At 38.0% G+C, this 24,421-nt stretch overlaps 1 protein-coding gene and 1 long non-coding RNA gene across 2 annotated transcripts; both read right to left on the bottom strand.

Annotated features, from left to right (window-relative positions):
• Positions 1-2,143: 2,143 nt before the first annotated feature.
• On the bottom strand, positions 2,144-7,452 carry LOC145813442 (uncharacterized). Its single transcript, XR_014356522.1, has 2 exons — positions 6,410-7,452; positions 2,144-2,628 (listed from the first exon to the last, which is right to left on the bottom strand). It is a non-coding gene; the product is annotated as an uncharacterized LOC145813442 (long non-coding RNA).
• A 2,771-nt stretch (positions 7,453-10,223) lies between these two features.
• Positions 10,224-15,137, bottom strand: LOC145812940 (uncharacterized). The gene is made up of 5 exons (XM_082908182.1): positions 14,763-15,137; positions 12,922-13,435; positions 11,894-12,055; positions 11,179-11,409; positions 10,224-10,699 (listed from the first exon to the last, which is right to left on the bottom strand). The coding sequence occupies exons 1-5, from the start codon at positions 15,135-15,137 to the stop codon at positions 10,224-10,226; spliced, it is 1,758 nt and encodes a 585-aa protein (XP_082764308.1).
• Between the last annotated feature and the right edge of the window lie 9,284 nt (positions 15,138-24,421).

The raw sequence follows: 24,421 nt of genomic DNA, 5'->3' as shown, positions 1-24,421 counted from the left end.
AGTGAAAAATCTAGAAATCCCATAAATGCTGATTTGTGATTGTGTATCAATTTTAAGCAGTATATAACAATCTCAATCAAACAATCAAGACAAATCGACACAACGATTTTACGTGGATAAACCACAATTGGACACCTCCAATTGTGATAAAAAAAATCACGGGCAACAGCCACAAAACAATCCACTAAGAAGATATAAAGGAATTACACAGGTATACCCTCAATTACCTAGCGAATCCACGCCCGAATTGAACCAACCTCTATGTGCCTCTTCCAACCCCGTCTTCACCTTGGAATTGTCTTGACGATGAGCCACTCCGGAATCCACCAAAGCTTCAGGCTCAAATTCTTCAGAATCCATCGAAGAACAACTCTGTCTTTTGTGTAGAACAAACAAATAATCCTTTGATGTATACTCTTTAAACCATGAGTTAAATACTCGATCAAAACATCAAAGAAAACTAGCAAAATATCTCAGGATATAAACCCTAAAACCCAAGAAGAAGATCTGGAGAAATAATCCTAAATTTAGAGTGAAACACGTATTTATAGAAAACTGTCCCGCGATCTCCGCTCGAGCGTCAGATTGGCTGCTCGAGCGGACATACGCTCTAGCGCGAAAAGTTCCGCTCGAGCGGGAAAAAACAACATCCAGTATTTTTGCAGGCGAGTAAACTTCTAGAACTTAGCATTCTCCGCTCGAGCGGGGGAATGTCCGCTCGAGCGGATAGGCAATTTGGAATGCATTTTTGCATTTTGCGGCGCAATTTGGAATGCATTTTTGCATTTTGCTTCGGGGGCGCTGCCCCTCGACCCCACCGTGGCGCTGCCCCTGGACCCCTGCGAGCTGACCGGGCAGCTCGATCTCCGTCATAATCAGTGAAGTGGCAGTCTTGAAAGAATTATCACAAACTGCTCTACAAAGCACAATTCGGGTTGGATTCGCATCTAACAACTCATATCCTCACTGAAATAAAAATCCAAATAAAATTACAACACAAAGGAGTTTTGTTAAACGGGATTGCCAAGAATAAAACCTAACACATAGCATAAGAGTTTTTTTTTTTCTTTCTTTTTTAAGGTATAAAGGCGTAATTGCATAAGGTAGATGTAGATAGAAATATTTAGGGTGTATTTGGAAGGTTTTTCAACCTTAACATTATTCTCTCCTCTTTGCTCTGTTTATCTTCTTGCTCTTCTCTTTGCATCTTTCTCTAACAAACTCAGGACCTCCATGGCCATTGCCACTGTAACTCACCACCACCATCACCCCAATATGCATCCGCCATACTTCCCTCTCTGCTTAATGTAGTTCAAATTGTAGTTGAATTAGTTAGTGTACAACTATGCTTGTTTATTATTTATATCCCCATGCCTATATATAGATGTTTAAACTTCTAATAGTTTTTTTTACAAGATCAATGATAATGCTTACCAAGTCCAATTGCCTTCCCATTCACTATGTCTAATATTTTCAATGTGCAAAACCTTGTACCTTAATTTATGAATTATTCTTGAGGACAAGTTCTTTTAAGAGAGGAAGTGCTGATGTAGTTGAAATGGAGTTGAATTAGTATACAACTGTGCTTGTTTAGTGTGGTATATCTCATGCCAATACATAAACGTTTAGACTTCTAATAATAATAATTTTTTTTTTTATACCCAAGATTTGGGATTCTATCTAATATATTGAAATTTTAGATTTGATAGATCACTTTCTCTTTCTCTTGTTCATTTCATTCCCTCACTAACCAATCCCAAATTTCTCGATGTTCTTGAAATGAAGAACGCTAGATTAGAGGGGCTTTTGTCACCATGCATTCCTAATTTTTCACACAATACCACTCTCCTCCGCAGCCTTTACCGCTTGGAATGAGGGCAATGTACTAGTTGTTTCTTACTTGAAGCTTCACGAGCATGTATTTACTTCTCAGCATGAAAGGTTATATTTAGATCTGATTTGATGTTTATTTTGGCTGATTTTTGTGGATTCCAAGAATAGGTGAGTTAAATTTGTTGATTCTCCATAAGGATTTTAATCTTGGGTTTGTTGTATGAGAAATGTTATATATGCCACTGGTTTTTTTAATCTTGTTTGGAAATACATGTTATCTATGTCCGAAATTATTTTACTACATAAGTCATTAGGAGAACTTTGGACAGAAATTGGGCCTCAAACCCATATTTTTCCATGACATAGAAAATTGCTCATAATAGATAATAAAGTTTATTAGTTAATATGAGCCAAATTGCTCATAATAGACAATATAAAAATCAAACTTAGGTCCAAAGAAAATATACCATCATGAGTCCGGCGGCGGTGGAGGAGGTTGCTGCATCTGAAGCATGGACAGAATCTCGGCAAGCTAGAGAGAAGATTGGTCCAGGACAAGCTTAATATGTCCAAAGGAAGCCTCCAATGCAATAAGCCGAGCGTTGGTGGACGTCTCTAAGTTAGTGAGACGTGCATCATAAACATCTATCCGGGCGTCTAGGCGATCAAACCGTGCAAACATGGCCTGCTCAAACTGGTCAAGCTGTCCTCAAACGGTACTAGCAATAGCAGGTTGTGCCCCCTCACCAGTAACGACAGCATCCAACTTAGTCTTTTCGTCCATCATATCCTTACCTGCACCACAACCTCCCATCACTTACGAAGTCCCATTCACATGCGCCTCACTCTGGGATACAGTCTTTTTGGTAATGGGTTTGACAAGAGGCGCAAACTCATCATTTAGAAAGAAAGGGACTGCGATAGGCGAGAGTATCCTATTCACAAAACACCCATATGGAATACGTAAGGATTTTTTTTTTCTTTTAAAAACCGAAATCATCTTTTCCACGATCATTTCCGAAAGATCAAAAGAGAGACCACGATCTATATAGTAAAACACATATCCTTAGTCTTATGAGATGTTGGAACTGTGGGTAGTGACATGAACATGGTCATAAAGAATGATGTTCAAATGGCAAAAGCGAGGAATAAGTTCATGTTGCTTAATAAGAGTCCCGTCAATCCAACTCCGGGGTGCGCCACAAAGTTCAGAAGCCACCGTGTCAAAGTTGGCAATTCGTTTGGCAAGGAAGGGAAAGTGACAATTACGAACTACAGGAATACCAAGAAATGACTGAATATATTCTGCATTGACAAAAATTGGCTTTGAATGGACCCGTGTCTTGAAAGAAGTAGAGACGTCACGAATTGAGTGGATGTTACAATATAATTCCAAAACCCAACTCAGATTTTAGGGCCCCAAGAAGAGTAGGACACGGTCACCACCCAAGTCATCAAAAATAGAATGAATGGGGATTGACTTGAAGGTATTAGGTTCGACATTATGCTTTAGATGGACAATCCTAGACTCGTACAAATCCCGATACAAATTGGCTTTCTCAGACTGGAATTTCTTATTGTTATAAGAGGTACAAGACAAAGTTGCCTTTCGGCGTTTAGAAGATTCAGCCATGACTAAAATCCCAACAACACACATAAATCCATCAACGAAGAAACCACAAACAAACCCCCCCCCCCCCAACAATTGAGAACCCACCAACATTCATTACAACCCCAAATCCCAAATCACAACCATAAACCATAAGCATCATTAGTAAGAATAACGATAATAATGAGATATGTATTTACAAACCATTAAAAAAAAAAGAAAGGAAATAATAGAACGCAATAAATAGACGTAAATTTGCCCTACCATAGCCAAATTATTCAAATTATAGCAATGAAGGAGGCACTCAGATTCACTGTGGAATTGGAATGGTTGTACAATACAAAACAACATAAATACATAATCCTTAAAATAAAATAAAAAAATTGCTAGCAACAATACTTGGAATGGTGCAATTGGTGTTTTTTGGCACATTATCAATATGAAATAAGAAATATTTGAACTCAATCAATTGAACTCAAATTGGTGTTGCACACAAGCCTCCATGTCCATGTCCATGTCCATGTCCATGTCCATTCTCGATATGGAATTGTATCTGATTGAACACAGGTGTTGTATATATGCCTTCATGTCCATCCCGTACCATTTCACATATTCTATTTATGTAAAATTCTAATATTGGTTCATTCTTTTCTGTAAGAATTATATAGATTATCTACCAATAATGGAATTTTTTGGGGTTTTCTGAATCACATGAAATTTTGCCTAACTCCTTACATGAATTGTATGAAATACGTATGAACAATGTAAGAAACATAATTTTCTACTGAAATTGTATCGCTTAAGTTCATAATAGTTGATAAAATGTAGGAAACGAACGAGAGAGAAGAGGAAAAAAAACAAAAAAAAAAAAACAAATTAAACACCTAAATATAGAAACACTTACCATGTACCGATGAAAAACATGTAGAAAGGGGCTAATCCAAGAGAGAAAGTTGGATAACCGGCCAAGCATAGCATTAAGGATTTGCTGTAGTAGAGAGAGAGAATAAAACAAATTTGGGGAAAAAAACGAGTACAAATGGGTACTTTTTATTTTTTGGTGGGTAAGTCATAAATTAAGGACAAAAATTTATATGTTTACAAGGGCATTCCCCAAGTAATACAACAAGAAAAACAAAAAAAAGACTAAACCCCCTTATTAAGGGGGAGCAACTTAACAATAGAAGAGTGTTGCTGATATATTTTGCCCCTGGTTACTTATATGCCAACAATAAAGAAGGCAAAGTGACTAGGGGCAATATATAAGCAACACTAACACCGTATCACCTAATTTACCCATATATCCATTTTGTCCAAGTAAAAACTTGGGGACCGTATATGGGCAAATATACACTATTAACAACAAAACCTAACCAAGATAAAACAAGCAACAACTCATAAGACCAATCAAAAAATGATAACCACCCCCACTTGCCCCCAGTCTCAACCACAGATAAACACATAGAATCCAATAAGCATCTCACTTCTCACAGCCGTGACATCCTAACCACTTACCAAAGCCGTGACGGAAAAAAAAATCTATACCACGAGAAATCCCGATAGAGTTACATGAAACTAGCACGATCAGTAACCATAATCAACGGTCTTGGGAGTTGTAGCAAAAACCGATAGCCACCACAACTGCAAACTAATACATAGCCAGAAAATAGTATGAGAGCAATCACCACATCTCTCAATCCCTTCTTTGGTAGATCACAAGCCTCAATCTCCACGGCAACATACCATTCACTCCGTGTCAAGTGTTGCAATACGATTAATTAGGATGGGTCACATGAAAGCAACCAGAAAATCGATAGCTAACCTCCTGCTTTTCTCCTAGTCTCTAACTTGGCTAGTCATCGAATCACTATTCCCCATAACAGTGACTCCTCAATTACTCTTGGCAGAGATGGCTCAAAACTAACCTCATATCGAGTCACATGAGGATCACACGATCAATCATCATGAGAAAATCGATTATAAATGGTCCGCTGCATTGTGGCTAAACAGAAATTTATGAGCTCATCAATCATGTAAATATATGTAATCTGTCCAACAAAAAATCAATGAGCCCAAATAATTCAAAAATCCAAAACGAGCCCAACGGCAAGCCCACTTAATCAAACCCAATCTCAAAGCCTAATATGCCGAAAGAAGGTGCACCAAGTGTTTGTTTGGCATGTGCTAAAATAACATGTATTTGGATCATAATCTTATTTGAATCACATCACCTCTCTAGCACATCACTTCAAATCTAACTCATATTTCACTTTCTTTCGTAAAAAATCAAAAAATATATTAATCTAACACTTCCTAAACAATCCCTAAATAACATCAAATGAGCCCCATAACCCACTCTCCACAATATATAAGGGATGTTCCACAATGATGGTGTTTGGGAAGTGAGTTTTTATGTAGATTTTATTAGATGTAGGTTTTTATGAGATAAAATTTTTTTAGTGTTTGGGAAGATAGTTGAGTTTTTATGTGGTTGGATGTGATGTTTGTGAGAGAAAAAGTGAAATGATTATAGGATTTGATGTGATATTTTGTTTGGATGTGTTTTTTTTAGTTTTGCAAAACTTTTGTCTTTTAGTGGAAAAAATGAGAAAAAAATTTGGGAACTTGCTTCCCAAACACCACCAATATATAGGGGATGTTTGGGAAGAATTTTTTTAAAATTTTTCTTTTTTCACTAAAAAACAAATTAGTTACAAAATTAAAAAAAAAAATAAATCTAAACAAAATATTATATCAAATCCCATACCACCAATATAATCAGCGGCTTCTTCACCAAAAGCAAACCTGTGGACACAAGAGAGACAACACGCAACAAATTCCAAGAACTGGACGCCCACGTGAATCACTTGCCCAACATATATAGCAATCATATATATATATAAAACATATATAAGATATACATCAGCCCACTTGTCGTAAACAACAAGCTGACCAAAAAGCACTTACCCATTTTCCAACGCACCAGCGCAAGCCCAGATGGGAAAAACACAGCTGTTGTCCACCGATCCCATCAATCACAACATGAGTGATAGAGCCCAGCTTACGTCACCAAAGAAGCTATTTCGCCGGTGCCGGAGCAACAGAAACCCCGTCGGCAATTATCCACCGAACCATGAACAACCCAGAAAACAAACAACATACCGGCGTATGAGTTGAGACAGACCCACCATTGCCGAAACGACTTGCCTACTTACAACTCCATACCAGTAACTCACGCACAAGGTATCACCGGCGGAAAAGGTTCAGTCGCCGGAGATGGATGCAAGGAACCAACCAACCAACCAACCAGAAAGCTAGTAGACCACCTGCACCAACCGAGCTATCACTAAGTTCGTAACACCCCACCTCCTTCACGGCGCACCAAACACTCCATTGGCAGTGGCAAACCTGTCAGCGTAGCAGGAGCTCACCACCCCAGATCTCACACCCGTTAATTTCATTCTCTCTAGACTAGAGAGAGGCAAACAAACACCATCGAGGCAGCGTAGCAGCCAACACCTTCGCCGTAGAACATGATCAGATGACTATCGACTCAACTGCACACCACAAACTCCCATACAGATGCACCGTCGGTGAGAAACCCATCGACAATACACGCTGAAAGCCATGAACGACGACCGCAGAACAGAAAACCCACGCGTCATCTACATGTCGCCACCCGTAGCTCACGAGATCATCGAACTCACTACACCACGCTACAGCACTCACACTCACTGTAGCAACGACGCTGGAGCTGAAAACAATCCGGTGGCAAACCACCGATAACGATAACACGGTGACAAGAAGCCACCTCCATGACCAGTGAAACCAGTCAACACGGCGGCAACCACCCCAAGCAAGGAGCAAGAAGCCAACACCGGCGCTAGAAACCCAGCGACAGTACCACCCACTACTGGAGAACCCACTAAAACCATCTTCAGCTATGGCCACTCGAACCATAACACGAAGAAAACTCCACCGTCAAGCATAACAGGCGGCTTTACTGGCCTGAGTTGCACCAGAACATCATCACTAAAATACCACCGGGGGGAGCTTTCTCTCTCTAGAAAGAGAGGCTCTCTTTTGGTCCCCAACTTTGGATCCCGTTTGTTTTTATAATTAAAATGGAGTAGATTCATAGTACGACCACGTTTGTTTGTTTAGTGAATTAAATTAGGTTTCGTTTGGAACAGATTATTTTAATAATTTTTTAATTTTTTAATTAAAATATAAGAAAAAAAATTTTAATTATTTGAAGTAAATTTTTTAACTTTTTACGAAAATATATAAAATAAAATAAGATAAATAATGAGAAAGAGGTAAAATGATCGAAATGGCCTTGTAGCATGTCAAAGTACCTGTGGATGCGTCAATGGCCTCTGCAATTGTTGGATGTGAAATTTGCTTTCTTGGACAACGCACTTGACATAAAGCCTATACAAGAGCCAAGGCCATGTGCTGTAATGTTATAATACAATGTATTTCGCCAAATTATATATAGCAACGGTCAAATTTTATTTGTTTTACAGAATCCTACACGTGTCACGTAATATTCTGTAAATAATATTTACGTTAATATACATAAATATTTTATGTATATGAGATACGGATTGTACTTTATGTATTATAATAATTTTTTATGAAACATCATATTTTACGTTAAAAATAAAAAAATTTAAAATTTTTTTAAAAATCCAACAAATTACGAGAGTGTTTGGAAACTTGGCTTTTCATTTTTTTATTTTTTTATTTTTTCAGTACAACACAAATGTCTTGCAAAACTCAAAAAAACAAATTCCTCATAAAATATCACATCAAATTCCATACTTATTTTAATTTTTTTGTCACAAATATCACATCCAACCACAAAAAAAATTCAATTATCTTCCCAAACACAATGGGTCTGTTTGGTGTGCCGTTTTGTAACACATACGTTTTTAATTTTCTGATTATATTTACAAAAATTTAAACAACTCAAATATAAACTTGTTTGATAAATTTCAATTACATAAATCAGTAGTCTTTGTTTATAAATTTGGCCACAAAATGTAAACTTAAAAAATGTGTATCCATTTTGAGTTTTGAGTTTTTCTTTTTTTTACCACCCAACACTAGCCACCACCCGCCACCATTTTCCACCACCGTCTTCCGCCACCGCCACCCAACCCCCACCACCACCTGCCACTACCACTCACCACCCACCTGCCACCACCACCCACCCGCCATCACCACCCACCACCCACTTGCCACCACTACCCACCACCCGCCACCCACTTGCTACCACCGCCCACCACCCGCCACCACTACCTGCTTGCCACCCGTTACCTACCTGCCACCCCCACCGCCCACCACCGCCCACTACCTTGCCACTCACCACCTACCTGCCACTCACTACCAATCTGCCACCACCACCCACCACCCGCCACAACCGCAACCCACTCGCCACCACCTGCCACCGTCACCCACTCACCCAGCATCACCACCCGCTACCACCACCACCACCACTACTACCCACCACCCACTACCCACCACCCACATGCCACCCACCTGCCACCACCACTCACGTGCCACCCACCTGCTACCGCCACCCACCACTACCAACCACTCGCTACCACCCACCACCCGTCACCGTCACCCACCCACCCACCACCACCACCACCCACCACCCCCACCACCACTCGCCACCCACCTGCCGCCACAACCACCCACTCGCTACCACCCACCACCGTCGCCCACTCACCCCCCACCACCACTCGCTACCTACCTACCGCCAGCACCACCCACTCGCTACCACCCACCGCCATCACCCACCCGCCCACCACCGCCACCACCCACCATGTACCCGCCACCGCCACTACAAACCACCACCATCACCACCACCACCCACTCACTACCACCCACAGCCAGCCACTGTCACCCAACCACCCACCACCAGCACCCACCACCACCTGTTACCCACCACCCACCGTAAACAGACATCCATTCCGTTTCCAGTTTATATTTAAAAAAAAATTAACAAACTGTAATAAAAATTTGTTTGATAATTTTTTTGGTTGAAAATGAGTCTAAAATTTTGACAAAAAACCTAAATCAAAAAAATGAGCAAACGTTTTCAGTTTTCAATTTTTTCAATTAATTTTTTTATCAAATATAATTTATTTTCAAAATTTGTTTTCAAGTAATGTTTTTCTCAAATAAATTTATTTTCAATTTTTTTTCCAATTAACCTTTTCGATCAAATATTTTTTTTGCCAACTAGTATTTTTAAATTATTTTTTTTAATAATTTCCATTTCTTTTTCAAAGTTTTCCGAATTAGTTTTTTACCCAATTATTTTTGTCCAATTAAATTTTTCATTCAATTATTTTTTTAATTAAATTTTGGTCAATTATAATGTGTGTGATCCCATTGTCATAAATAACGAAAATAAATATAAAAAATATTTGAAAAAAATTAAGCAACCTAATTGCTAACCAATTATAATTGATTGCTATGAAAATATAAAAATATAACCAACCTAATCGTAAACGTTACCAAAAATATAAAATGATAAACATGACCCAATAAACCAAAAAAAATTAAGTAATAATCAAACCGTAATTGGTAAGCATCCTGAAATCATAAGCAACCTAAAATCATAACGAAGTCAGTATTCGATAGTTGTACAAAAACAGTGACATACATGGTCATACATAATTGCTAACCAATTATGTACGTAAATAAAAGTCTCTAATTAATTTCAACACAACATAGTGATGACATGCATCACATAACATGTCCACTAACTAGCATTTCGCCAAATTGCAACCAACTCTGCCCTGATACGCGCCCGCAACTGCGCCATCTCAACATCATCATCTCCAGGCATCATCGCATCGTCAAGGGCAGCCAAATCGTCGCGGTCACGCATGTCCGGATATCGATACTCGGCCGCATTGCTAACAGCAACAATAATCTTATCGTCCACACTATTTCTGCGTATGAAAATATGCAAAGCCATGGACGTTGCAACCAATGGCACCTGCACTTTACGAAAATCAAATCGAGGCATGTCTTTTAGAAATCTCCACCTCATCTTCCATGCGCCAAATGTACGCTCAATCACGTTTCGCAAAGATGAGTGAGCGCGGTTGAACAATTCATCACGGTTCCGTGGATTGTGCCTTTGAAATTCCGGTTGGTGGTATCTGTTGCCTTTGTATGGTGCCAGAAAGCCCTTCTTATTGCTGTATCCACTATCCACAAGGTAATAGCGACCTGTGAAAGTGCACATGTAAATGACATAATACTCGTCATCAATGTTCACATGAAAGGGCACTTCTTCCGTACATTTTTCTTTTATTTCCCCATAACCAACAATAAGAACATAACAATACTAGTTTATCATGGACATTGTAAAAACTGTCATATATAAATTACCACATGGTCAGTGGTTCATCAAATTTTGTTTTTCATTACAATGGTAACATAAATCAAATTTATAATGGGAATACAGTGATAGAAAATAAATTGATACATTTTGACATATATATTACTGAGGTTAATTATATTTGCATATAATGATGGATATTACCTTTATGTTGAGCTTGTTCAATACATATTTTCTTGTTTTGCTAAAAAAATTCCCGGTCATGCATTGAATTCTAAATATATCTTTACACCGTTATTTACATACAGATGTTTACCAAAAAAGAATTATGCTACAACAATTGTATTGTGGATTCAGATGTACATACCATCAGTTGCAGGTGGAAAATTGTATTGTGGATCCTCCGTTACGTTGCTTAAAACCCGGCTGTCGTGCATGCTGCCCTCCCATCCGCACGACACAAACACAAAGCACATATTGAAATCACATGCCGCCAAAATATTCTGGGTGTGACAACCCTTTCGGCTGAAATATGGGGCTGCTTCTGACTCCTTTATGCATGCCGGTACATGTGTCCCATCCAATGCACCAAGCAATCCTATATATGAACCAAAAAAATTGCAATTACAAAAAAATTTACCGACCATGTTTTTTCAAATAATTTTGAATAACGTCACAAATCTTTTCCCACACCTTGAATGGCAAATATTGTCGTTGAGATTGCAAAATAGGATCCCTGTGCGTCTGGAAATTAGCAGGGGGCCTGCAGTGAACGACCGTGAATTTTTTCATTGCTTTCAAGACGGTATGAAAATGCCGTGAAATAGTTTCACTGGAATGTTGGAAGCGTTCTTGTAACTCCCGGTTTGGCAAGTTTTTTAGCACATGAATAAATATTGCAACACTCTCCTCGACATGCAAGCCGTGCGGCCGCTCGGGTACACGCAACCCGAAGTCATTTACCAACGTCGTACATAACCGAAGGAACACCTGTTTGGGCATGCACAATTCGTACCGGAAGCGGCCACTGTGACCCTCATATAATTTCGTAATCCAGGCCCTCCCCGACAATATGGAAGTACGGCATGGAACTTTAAGAACGTATGCCTTGTAGTAATCAGTTGCAATTCTGTAGGCTTCAACGTAATTTAAATTCATCTGCTCATGCCACTGTCTCACGAGAGCTGCGACCCCTTCTAACATTTCATCCATCCGTGTGGGGTCGTCATCGTCATTGTTCATACCTACAACATACAAGCATAAAACATTATCAACAACTGTCGAAATGAAGAAGTATCAAGCACATGTGTTTGACCATGAAAGTTTAAAAAAAAAAAAATGTTGTATAGCAAAAGGAAGTAACTAGTGTATATCTATGTTCAAACCCCTACGATGCATGGCACAAAGAACAAGCTGAAAAAAGTATATATTTCAGTTAACTTTTCTAAAATTAAAAGCACATGCAATACTTTGTAATTTAAAATTGAAAGGAACATGAGATTTTCATAATTCACATCATGTCAGTGGTTCATCATTTGTAATAAAAATTATTATTTTTCAGTGTTGCAACACACATGTTCCAACCTATACAAACAATTCGGGCAGTTTATATAAACAATTCGGGCAACACACATGTTCCACCCTATATAAACAATTCGTGGAAAACCAATGGCACCTGGGCAATACATAAACAATTCAGAAAATTAAACACTTCCCTACAGCCATTATAGCATAACAAAACAAAATATAAAATATAAAATATAAAATAGAAGGTCCAAGGTTTAATCCAACCCTGCAGCCATTATAGCATAACAAAACATAAAATACCACAAACATATCCCCATTTTAATTCTTAAGGTTCCGTAAGCCACAGGCACGACCCATGCCCAAACCATCTTCAAACCACAATTTAACTAAAATTAAACACAGCAAACCAAAAAAAAAAGTTCAGAATTCAACTGAAATTATAAATCAAAGTCCTTCATTCAGCAGATTTAAAATCGAACTCCTTCATTCCGCAGTAAACTCGCAAGAGTGACACCCCCACTCATATCTTTGTCTTGTTTCTTCGCTCGTAGCCACCCGATTATGCCTCGGTCCGTGGGAATACTCATTAACATTTCCCGATTGTTCGGAACCTCCATAAGCATGACTCCAAAATGGAGAAGTTCATCTTCAGGCTCTAGTCCCTGTATTTCATACAGCCGTCCAACAGCCTGTCCCATAGTAATACTATGGCCCCCGACGACGTGGTTGACAGTTAATTCCTTGCTCTGAGTCTTCACAAAATTTAGCAAGTCGTCCATGCTGCTTGCCAACGCTTCAGCCCCCGTAATGCGCTTGTTTTGCAATGTTTTCCCCAAGGAATGCTTCCGCTTACTTGCACTACCCGTGGCATTGATGTGCGCAGAGTTCATCATGGCTGCCATTTCCGATGCGCGTAGGTCATTGCTGTCACTTGAAAATTCTGGACTGTCCGACTCTCCGTCCAACTCCATTGCGTTACGAGTCTCGCCGGATGTCCATGCATTTTTCCCCGTAGCCGCAGCGCCAGTGAAGACGCGCTCCATCAAGTCCGGATGGTCCAAGGTTTTGGTTCTGAACTTGCAATGTACATTGTCAATCTGTAAATCAACACAATGTAACTAGCATTAGCGTACTGTCATTGAGTAAAATGCAATGCAACATGGTGCATAAATCAGTAAAGTTTGTTAATGCTACAACAATGGTTGACAGTAATGTAAAGTATGTTGCAATGAACATATTGACAAAAAAGAACAAGAATGTTGTAAAGTATGATGATTGCTGCCAATCAAGGAAAAAGAAGCCGAATTTATTTTCAATAAAAGTGAAGAACAACATAACAATGTAGTGCATCTCGCTAGAAGAAAAAACATCTATTCTATTTTACTATATGAAGGACTCAACTGAACAGCTTTTGAAGCTGTATAAGAAATTTTATGTTTGCCAATTGAATGAATAAACATGTGACAACCAATCGAATAAGTAGTAGTTAATTAGTTCTCAAAACCAACCGATATTTCTCACTCGACAAACTGCCCAAAAATTCAAATATGCATGTACAACCCCCCCTTGTTCAATAGACTACCTTGTACCACAATGTTAACACTTATAAAGAAAGATCCATGCATTACGAATCTGGAAAACAAGAATAGGTACATTAGGTCATACTGTTACAAAATTGTGTGCCAGAAATAAATGGTTTTTGTTATACAACAAGTCCTTATGTTTTGGGTCTTCAACCTACTTCATATGGAAAGTGAGCTAACACCAATTTATTGATGTTTTCCAACTATTTACAGATATAAAAATATAACAAAAAAAGAAATTGGTGCATGAGGAACAGCATAAGGAGAATAGCGGCATCAAACCACACCAACAAACCTAGGCCAACTCTTTACAGAATAAAAATCTGAGACAAGAAATTTCAGTCCAGAATTCTTTGTCCAAAATTTATTTTAGATCAAATGAATTTATCAGGATTCTAGGCCAAGTAATATTTCAGAATTCATTTCAGTCCAGAATTTCAGATTTCATTTGATTGCAGAATTCTTTTTCAAAAACAAGAATTCATTTCAGTCCAACGCTTTCATTCCAGAATTTAAGAATATAAGAATTCTTTTCATTTCATAATTCATTTCAATTCAGAATTTCTTTATCTGATTTCAGAATTTTATTAACATTAACAAACATAATTTCATTTCAGAAATTCAGAATTCCAGAATTTTGTGCCGAGACAGGTGGGTACATTACAAATAAAACCTGTTCACCATCCCAAAAATATTTCGTAATCCAAACCACAGCATGCCATGTTAGGTAAAGTTAGAAAATTGAATGTTTTAAACTGCACTGGAAAGCATGATACATATACAAAAATTGAGATATTAGTTATGCAATAACGGACACGAAAAAGAAAATATAAACCGTTACCTTTTCCATTTTAGCCCACCAATCAGCCGAAGCATTGAACAGCCCAGTTACTTGGTCAAAGCCAATTCCAGTTGGGCCTTTCCGGCAATCCATTAGCTTACACCACGCACGCCACTCGGTCTTCAACAGATTGTACTTGTTTTTAAGTTGTTTGAGAGAATGCAGCCGCCCAGTTGTTGCCTCAAATGTCTTAGACAACGAACGGTACCCGTTTGGAGTGATTGACATGTGTGGCCGGTTTCCTGCTTCAATTTCCTTCACAACCAGTTCCAAGAAAATCCGTGTCAACTCCCCATCCCAAGTTGCTTTATGATAGGGTTGTTGGCGTTTCCCTTTGCCAAAAGAGGTACGAGGCGTAGATCGATGTGACGCCATGCGACTAACAATAACGTGACACGGGAACCAACATAAAAATATGTATACACTAACAATTGTGCGTATTACCAATATGAGGAACACATTTTTATGTCAGAAATGTGGTATTAGACAGAAAATATAGCCCAATAGATTCATTTAAAGACATTACTACTTGAAACAAAAACAAATAGTAGTGGAATTAGATGGAAAATACATGTTTACGAACAAAACAGACATTCATAATTTTTTTCAGCCACAAACCATAATGCGCTTAACAAAATTAGGGTACGGTTGCTACCATGGTTACATATCTCACATCCGAAACAGCAAAATAATGACGACGATGCAAAGGACACATGTCACTACTGTAAGTACACGCAAAGTTTGTTCAATGTCACGGAAACAACCCTCAAAACGAGTGACATTCTGTGTGTCATTCTCAGCTGCCCTTTGGCGCCCAAATTCGTCACACCACCCAATCCAACTGACACATGGCTGAGGTTAAAAAAAAAATTAGTAACGGTTTAAGAAGGAAATGTAAAAGGAAACGTGCTTGTACTCACCACTCCACGAGGGCATTGGTAGTACGCACGACCAGGGTTTCTTGCAGAACGGGAAATCTTTACAACACAGTGCCCGTACCCACATGCACACATACGGGCTGGTTCTGCTGATGTGGCAGTTGACATAAATGAGGCCATGGTTTCTTTCGTGACTTTTTTCGAGACATGACAAGCACAACAAGAGTAGGTCAATGGGTGTGACACTTTTGTTAAGGACATAAATTTGTTATACGAAAATGGGTAACAAAATGGAACAACCCCCCCTACATCACATTTAAATCCTGGAATACCAATGGTCACCCCTTCTTTTAATCAAATATGTATATATTAATAAATATAAAAATCAACTTGAAAAGGATAATATACCAAACTCTCCAGGATATTACCAAAAGTGGTTGATCACTCAAACATCATACAAGGCAATAAATCCATGTTATGCAGTCAAGGGAAGGCTAAAATGCAATGTGTTTGGCTAGTACATCTAAAATAAGTCATATAGTGCTACAATTTCTCAGAAAATATGTTTGGCTACTACATCTAAAATTTTGAAGTCACTATCTCCTAATTTACCTTAATCAAAAGATTCATTAAAAAGTTATTAATATTAGGATTCCGACATCACAAAAAACATTTTAATCCTTACCATATATAAATAATGTATCCCTATTTTTCAGGAAATCCTAAAGACCACAAAAATTTTAAAATAAAGTTTGTGCATATGAGAGCACATGGATCTGATATCCATGGTTTCTGAAAGACTAATTAGATTGGTTGTCATGGTGTGATCCATCACACAAAATTATACCATTCCAATCCCATTCCATAATCCTATGCTGTGCACAGGAGTCAATTCTTGCTTGAAGATCAAGTATTTAGAAACTATTAATCCATTGGAAGCAATGAAACTATGGTTGGTGATTTAAGAACTATCGGATTTACTTCATTACACGCTCTCATCATGAATCACAATGCTAAAAAACTTTAGGCCTCAAGGCCTAAGCCACTGAAGCAGTGGCTGTAGGCCCCAATTTGAAAGGGGCCCCATACTTTCTTTCTCAAACAGAAAAGAGTAAAGCCATGCAACCTTAGCAGAAGACCCAACACTTAACAAAGAGCAAATTAAAAAATAAATTTAAAAGTAATTGGTTTGTTCAATCATGAAAATAAACTATGGCATAGATATAAAAATAAAGTTTACAAGTGCAAGTGGTGAGACAAATTGAAAATAGAAAAAGAAAGTGGTGAGACAAATTTTTTTAGGGGAGACAAACAAAGAGCAAACGAAAAGGAAATTTTTTTTAGAAGACAAATTGAAATTGGCAAGTGGTGAGACATACACACACACACACACACACACACACAGACACACACACACACAAACACACACACACACACACACACACACACAGAGACACACACACACACACACAGAAACACACAGAGAGACAGAGTTCATCCATATACAAAAAACAAAGCATACAAGTCATGGTTATCAAATCCACACCTCCCCCCCACCAAAAACCCGTTAATTTGTAAAGTGGTGTCAGTAGTTCAAAGGAAGCCCTAAAACCCCAAACATGGCAGTGTGTAAGGTAGTTCCTGAAAATATTGCCCAAATCTGAATTCCACCGACAGATTGAAATATGGAAGTGGTCAGACAAAGCGCGAGACACATACACACAGACACAGTGCGACAGAGAGAGAGAGAGACAGAGTTCATACATATATCACAAACAGACCATACGAGTCATGGTTACATTCCGAAACAGAAACAAGAGATGCTGAAGAGAGAGAGAGAGAGAGAGAGAGAGAGAGAGAAGAAGAGCATACCTGCGGCTGGAGGAATCGTCAAGGGATGGGCTGCTTCTCCGTCGGCCTTCGTGAACTGTCGTCGTCGCTTCGTTTTTCTTTCTCTTCAGATCAGAGCTTCTACTATCTTCTGGCGTTGAACGAAGAACCCTCTTCATGTTGATGTAGCTGAATAGCTGAAGGTAGTACACCCTCTCTGATAATAGCTCTGAAATGATTCGTAGCTCTGAAATGATTCCCATCAGTGTTTGACATAAAGGGAGGGTGAAAACGGAATAACGAAAATCAAGGAGGGGCAAAACGGTCTTTTTACACCGCATCTGCCACCCATCTCGTGAAGATACTATACATAGGCGTGTAGGGTGAAATTTATAGACTTTTTGACTTTTTTAGTAACTTTTTGGCTTTTTGGCTAAAAATGTGGGTTGCCAAACGAGGCCTTAATCGTGATTGTTAATGAGATGATTATTAGTAAAAAAATTATTAATGAAATGATTAAGTAAAAGTATATTTATTTTAATGATAGTGTGAAAAATGATTAGTGATCAAATTGTTAAATAATTTTTATATAAAATAAATAAATAAATTATTTTTACATTAAAAAAATTAAAACAAATAGGTGTACTTGCTTAAAAAAAATAAAAATAAAAAAATAAAATTTTTATATAAAATAAACTTAATTCCCTTATTATTTTCCTACTTTCATTCAAAATTCACTCAAACTAATTCCCTTCAAGTTACTTGAAGTAGCAATCTCACTCCACAAGGAAGCCACTAAACAAGAGTTAGTGGGACCCACCTCTTTACTACTCCAATCTCATCCCCTAATCTCTCAAACAAACATGACCTGAGGCTACGTTTGTTTAGCGGATTAGGTTGGATGAGATTATTAGTGAGAGGATTGTTAGTGAGGGGATTAAGTAAAAGTGTGTTTGTTTTGATGATAACGTGGGAGATGATTAGTGATGAGATTATTAAATTATTTTTATATAAAATAAATAAATAAATTATTTCTATATTGAAAAAAAAACTAAAACAAATAGAATGAAGTACAAAAATACATATTACATCTTGGAAAAAGGCTTCTCGAGCCGACATGTTCAAAATACATGAAATACAAGTCAAGAAATATAATCTTCAAGATTGCCGACATAAATATTGCCGACATAACATGCATCCAAAACATCTTGCAAAACACACATCTCGGCGTGGTCGACTTCTTGCTTGTTACCTACATATATACATAGGGAGGGTGAGCTTGGATACTCAGTGAATGGTACAAGTAATAAAGGGGTTAAATGAATGATACCCGAGATCTTTTCAAAACAATACATATTATATCCTTGTCAAAAACCGTACATAACAAAGCTTTACTTGGCTTGAAACAAAACATCAATCGAACCTTGGTCTTTCAAAACTTACATACTTACTTAACATACGTCAATCTTAAAACATAACCTCGGCATAACCTCGGCATCGAGCACACCCGTTCATAGTCTGTCGGTGGCCGATATCTTAACAAGGGTGCTACTGAGGCTTAACGTCCCCTAGCATGAAAGGACGGTGCTACTTAGGCTTAAAGTCCCCTAGCACGGAAGGACCCTCAAAACAAGATGTGCTGCGAAAGTTTAGAGTCTTCCAACACAAGAGACTTCCAAAATAAGGGAATAATCGACCTGGAATCGATTAGACAAACCCACCCGCACAAGGCAGTCGGTGGCAAGGGAGATATCTCAAACAAGGGTGCTACAAAAGTTTAGAGTCCTCTTAGCACAAAGGACCTATGTTACGAAGGCCCGTAGCCCTCTAACACGAGAGTACTGCGAAAGTTTAGAGTCCTCCAGCACAATGGACTTTCAAAACAAGATGTGCAGTTGCATTATAGTCCCCTAGCACTAAGGACTTTCTAAGAAGGCCATCAAAACAAAGCTTACTTGATACATAAAAATAGGGGTAATCATTCATGCTTGATCAAATACTTTTATCAAAACGAAACAAGGCTTTATCAAATCTTTATAACATAACTTTATTAAAAATACCACTCACATAGTTCTTGGGACGTCGGGATCAAGGCAAAGGTCCAAGTCCTACAAACACATTGCAAAGTCTACTGAATGCACTTCTCAAAACAAGTCTTACATACATGCAAATGATCTCGGGAAAACATACTGGAAGTCAAAACACAATTTTACATGTCAAGAAGACATGCTGGGTACCAGCCAGGTCTTTGCCGAGGTCCCACACCTCCTGGCCGAGGTGTGGCTACCTAGGCTTCGGCGTGCGGCTGTATGCCGAGGTGCGCACAAGACAAACTAAAGGTGTAAGTGATCATGCAAGGTAGGCCAAGGTGAGATACGATGCTTGGCCTAAGTGTGAGGTCTAGTTAAGAGTGATCTCGGTGACTACACCTCGGGAAGTGAGGTCTGGAGATCTGGGTTTCCACCCGTGAAGAACATGAACATGAAGATCATGAAGAACATGGATGCCAAAATCATAACTTCTTTATTTACAAAATCTGGGATTTCATGATATGAGTTCGAAAACATAGACCTGGGTACCCATACTTGAAAATCATGTGAAAATAAACACAAAAACATGGATCTTGGCATGAACTTTCGAATCAAAACATGACTTTTCTTGAAGAACACATGAATACTATTTTCTCTTTCTAAAACCGAACTTCAAAGCAATGCATGGCTTACAAATCATATTCAATCATGCAATGCAATAACATGAACATGAAGAACGACAAGAGCAGATCAAGAATCTAACCTTAGAACACGGATCTAACGGTTCGATCTCTAGGGATCAAGCTTGAAAATCTACTCTCCCTCAAGAACTTCTCTCCCTCTTCTAGAGCTTCTCTCTCCTCTTCAAAACAAGTATAGAAACAAATGATGGGTTTTCTCTTTCTATCGGCTGACTTAACACTCAGCTCGGACACGTGGCAACGGCTGGTTGGCTCTCCTAAAAAAGGTGATAGATTGACAAGACAAGACTATGACAAAGTGTATCTAACAAGCTACTCGGTAAGGCACTCCGGCAAGTGGTGACATCGGCTAAGGACAAAGCTTCGGCAACTAAGGCGACAATGACCTCGGCTAAGAAGGACAACACTTGACTAAGCTGTACCACACCTTAGCCTAGATGTGCCACACCTCGGTCTAGGTCGTACCACTCCAGGACAAGATCACTTAGGTTCAAAGGTAACATCTCGGCCTAGATAATACACATCTCGGCCTTGGTGATGAACACCTCGTCCTAGATAATGACATCTCAGCCAATATGTCAAGGCGAAGATGGAGGTCAAACAAAAGGGTTCCAAGATAACTCTAGACTGAAGATGACCTCGGCTTGGAATGATCTAGACTTAACATAACTTAGGCTTAACATAGTAGGGAAAGGACAAAGCATGCAAGCAACACTTAGACATAACACATAAACACAAAGCAAGACAAGATTCATGAATGCAAACTTAACAAGACAAAGCTATGTAAATGAACATGAACATGACTACAACATGAATATGAGTTGTTACAGCAACTTAACATGGCAAAACACATAAATGCATGCAAGCATGATTAGGACATAAACGTGGGTTGTTACATGAGGACACATTGAGCAAGATTACTATTGCTACTACTTGTACTACTTCTGCTTCGAAGAAGGTGTTTTTTCAGAGGCTATGGAAAGTTGATGATGAGATTGCGATTCTCTAAGGTATTATTGACTTCACTACCACCAAAGGTGTGGACCCTTCTACCGATGTAAATGGTTTTTTCCTTTTCATCAAGGATCCTATTCATGTTCATGATACCAAGACCCAATTGTCCGAAAAAGGTCCGCAAGTTGACGAACAAATACAAGACCAATGTTACCAAAGCTAAATTTTCCTCCAATCCTTATGACCAACAACTCTATGATTTCTTCCAAAAGATCCAGGATTTTCAAACTAATGCTGCTAAACTTGATACCACTAACAATAAAAAGAGCGTGGTTCATGGGAAACCAATTATAAAAGAGGGCGCTCTTAACAAGATGGCACAAATTGAAGAGAATTGAAAAAGCTCCAAATCTACCAACTTCAACTTTACTTGAGAGGGGCAGAATTGATCTACGAGTAAACAAAGCTAGTTCTAGAATAAGTAAAGTAAGATAACTTATGGTTTTTGGTTTGATCTTGACTGATATAGAAGAACAAGAAGAAGAAGACAAGTGTTTTTTGGTTTGGGTAGAAAGGAGTTTTATTAGTACTCAACTGGTTATGGATATGCAGTATTTTTGTGTCATTAAGAAATTAGGATGGGTTTTACTTCTAGTAAGGTATATTATGGCTTTTGGTTTGTTAATGATTGATGCACAAATCAAGGATGTTTTTGGTTGGGGTTTGGTAAATTAACTGATTATGAATATTTGGTATTTATGTTTCGAATATAACAATATGCTCATTTTATTTTTGAGTACGTATGTGATTTTCTGTCTCAAATCTTCTTGTCCCTATGTTCCAAAACATTCATAGTTTGATTATATTGAGATTTCTATACTTCAAAATTCTCACATCATCTAATAATTGTACGTTTTTTTAGACAAGCCTCATAGTAACAATTTAGCTTGTTTTGCTATAGTCATTGGTGCATGTTAATCAAAATGACAAATCACATTAATACTCCTTGCTTTGTATCTCATGTCAATTTTGGTCTATGGTTTTTAAGTGTAACAAATTTGTTGTTTAATTTTGCATATTTTTATTTAATTACTTCAATCGATAATGGCCGCTAGGCATTCAAATATAAAATTGACTTGTTTGGCCATTTCACACAAGGCATAGAGGGAAATAATTTTTTTCACCATCACCAAAAATTGACTTGTACCTTATTTTGTAACGAAAGCTATGACTTGCAATTCTTGTACTTTGAAAATGAGAGCACGCTATGACTAGGAGAGTAAATAACATCTTTATCTTAAACCTGAGGAAGTGAATTTATGCTAAAAATTTGTATATTAACAAGCGGAGAGCTAATTCATACATCAGTAGTTAGGAAAAGGATGGATGAAAATTTGCCAAATTTTACATACAGAAACAAAATATAGAAAAAGATTAACTTTTCATTCTCCGTGAGACTGACAACAAGCAGTTCCACTTTATGCCATTGTTTCTAACTCTTGGTTTTCCTTTAACCGTTGGCCACATTTGCAATATTCTTCAAAAGCAGAATTCCATCTCCGAGTACTATCTGCACAAGGAACAAGATTAAATATAATTCCTATCTTAACGCGTACATATATGGAGTTATTAAAGTTAAAGAGAAAATAAAACATTCAAAAAGCTGTGGACAATCTTATGTAAAAAGCATGACCATATTTTTGGTACAAAGCCCAGCCAACATAAATGTACAGATCCTGTCAAAGATAATTTAACAATCGAAGTGGGCCATATGTATGGGTAAAAGACCAAATATCAGCACAACAGTACATTGATATAGTCAATAGATATTTTGGTTGAGCATACAATAATTTAAAATAAGTTTGCCCACAAGCCAGATATTATTTTAAAACTTGATGCTGAAATAAAAAAAGGATATCCCTTTTCTTAAATAAAGGTAAATAAAATTGGCTTCAAATTTAAAGGCCCAATCAAATGCAAGTGTGTGAAAAGTAGGCATTAAAGGAACACAAACAGATGATGGGAAACAATGAGTTCATGAAAACCAAGTCACAGGCTAGGCAATAGTTGTTATTAAGAAAACAATGTATCTGCTCTATCAAATTCAAGAAGATCAAGCCACTGTATTTCAACACAATGAAGGAGTAAGAAATTGTTTTCTCGTGGATCAACTATACCCTCCTTAAGTAGAGTTGAAGTTGGTAGATTTGGAGCTTCTTCCATTCTCTTTCAATTTTTGCCATCTTGTTAAGAGCGTCGTCTTTCAGAATTGGTTTCCCATGAACCACGTCCTTGTTATTGTTTGTGGTATCAAGTTTAGCCGCATTAGTTTGAAAATCCCAGATCGTTTGGGACAAATCATAGAGTTATTAGTCAAGGGGGTAGGAGGGCAATTTAGCTTTGGTGGCATTGGTCTTGTATTTGTTCTTCAACTTGCGGACTTTGTCGGACAATTGGGTCTTGGTATCATTAACATAAATAGAATCCTTGATGAAAAGGAAAAAAGCATTCATGTAGGTAGAGGGTCCACACCTTTGGTGGTAGTGTAGTCCATAATACCCTGCAGAATCACAATCTCATCATCAACACTCCACAGCCTCTGAAAAAACTCATTCTTCGAAGCAAAAGTAGTACAAGTAGTAGCAATAGTAGTCTTGTTCAACGTGTCCTCAACCTCATCCGCATTCACCTTCACTTTCACAGGGCATTTAAGGGTGGGGTTAGATATGGGCTGCTCACTCAGTACTGGGTTTCTCACTCCATAGAAATGGTACAAAGTAGAATCTTAGCATGTTATCAACCTTGAACCTTGTACTGTAACATTTTTAACAATTTAATTTAATTTGAGTCATCTCTTTAATATTGGAACGATTACTCGATGTTTGGTTGGTAATTTTCTTACTCCTTCAATGTGTTGAAATACAATGGCTTGATCTTCTTGAATTTGATGGAACGGATACATTGTTTTCCTAGTAGCAACTGTTGCCTATCCTATGACTTGGTTTTCATGAACTTATTGTTTCCCATCTTCTGTTTGTATTCCCTTAATGCCTACTTTTCAAACACTTGAATTTGATTGGGCCTTTAAATTTGAAGCCAATTATATTTACCTTTAATTAAAAATAGGGGTATCTTTTTTTATTTCAGCATCGAGTTTTAAAATAATATCTTGCTTGTGGGCAAAAACTTGTTTTAAATTATTGTATGCCCAATCAAAATATCTATTGAATGTATCAATGTATTATTGTGCTAATATTTGGTCTTCT

The sequence above is a fragment of the Camellia sinensis genome, chromosome 15, assembly GCF_055761805.1.
Source record: "Camellia sinensis isolate YWXY chromosome 15, ASM5576180v1, whole genome shotgun sequence".
Classification (NCBI taxonomy): domain Eukaryota; kingdom Viridiplantae; phylum Streptophyta; class Magnoliopsida; order Ericales; family Theaceae; genus Camellia; species Camellia sinensis.
Note: the sequence above shows the minus strand (reverse complement) of the source record. Positions and strands in the feature narration are given on the sequence as shown.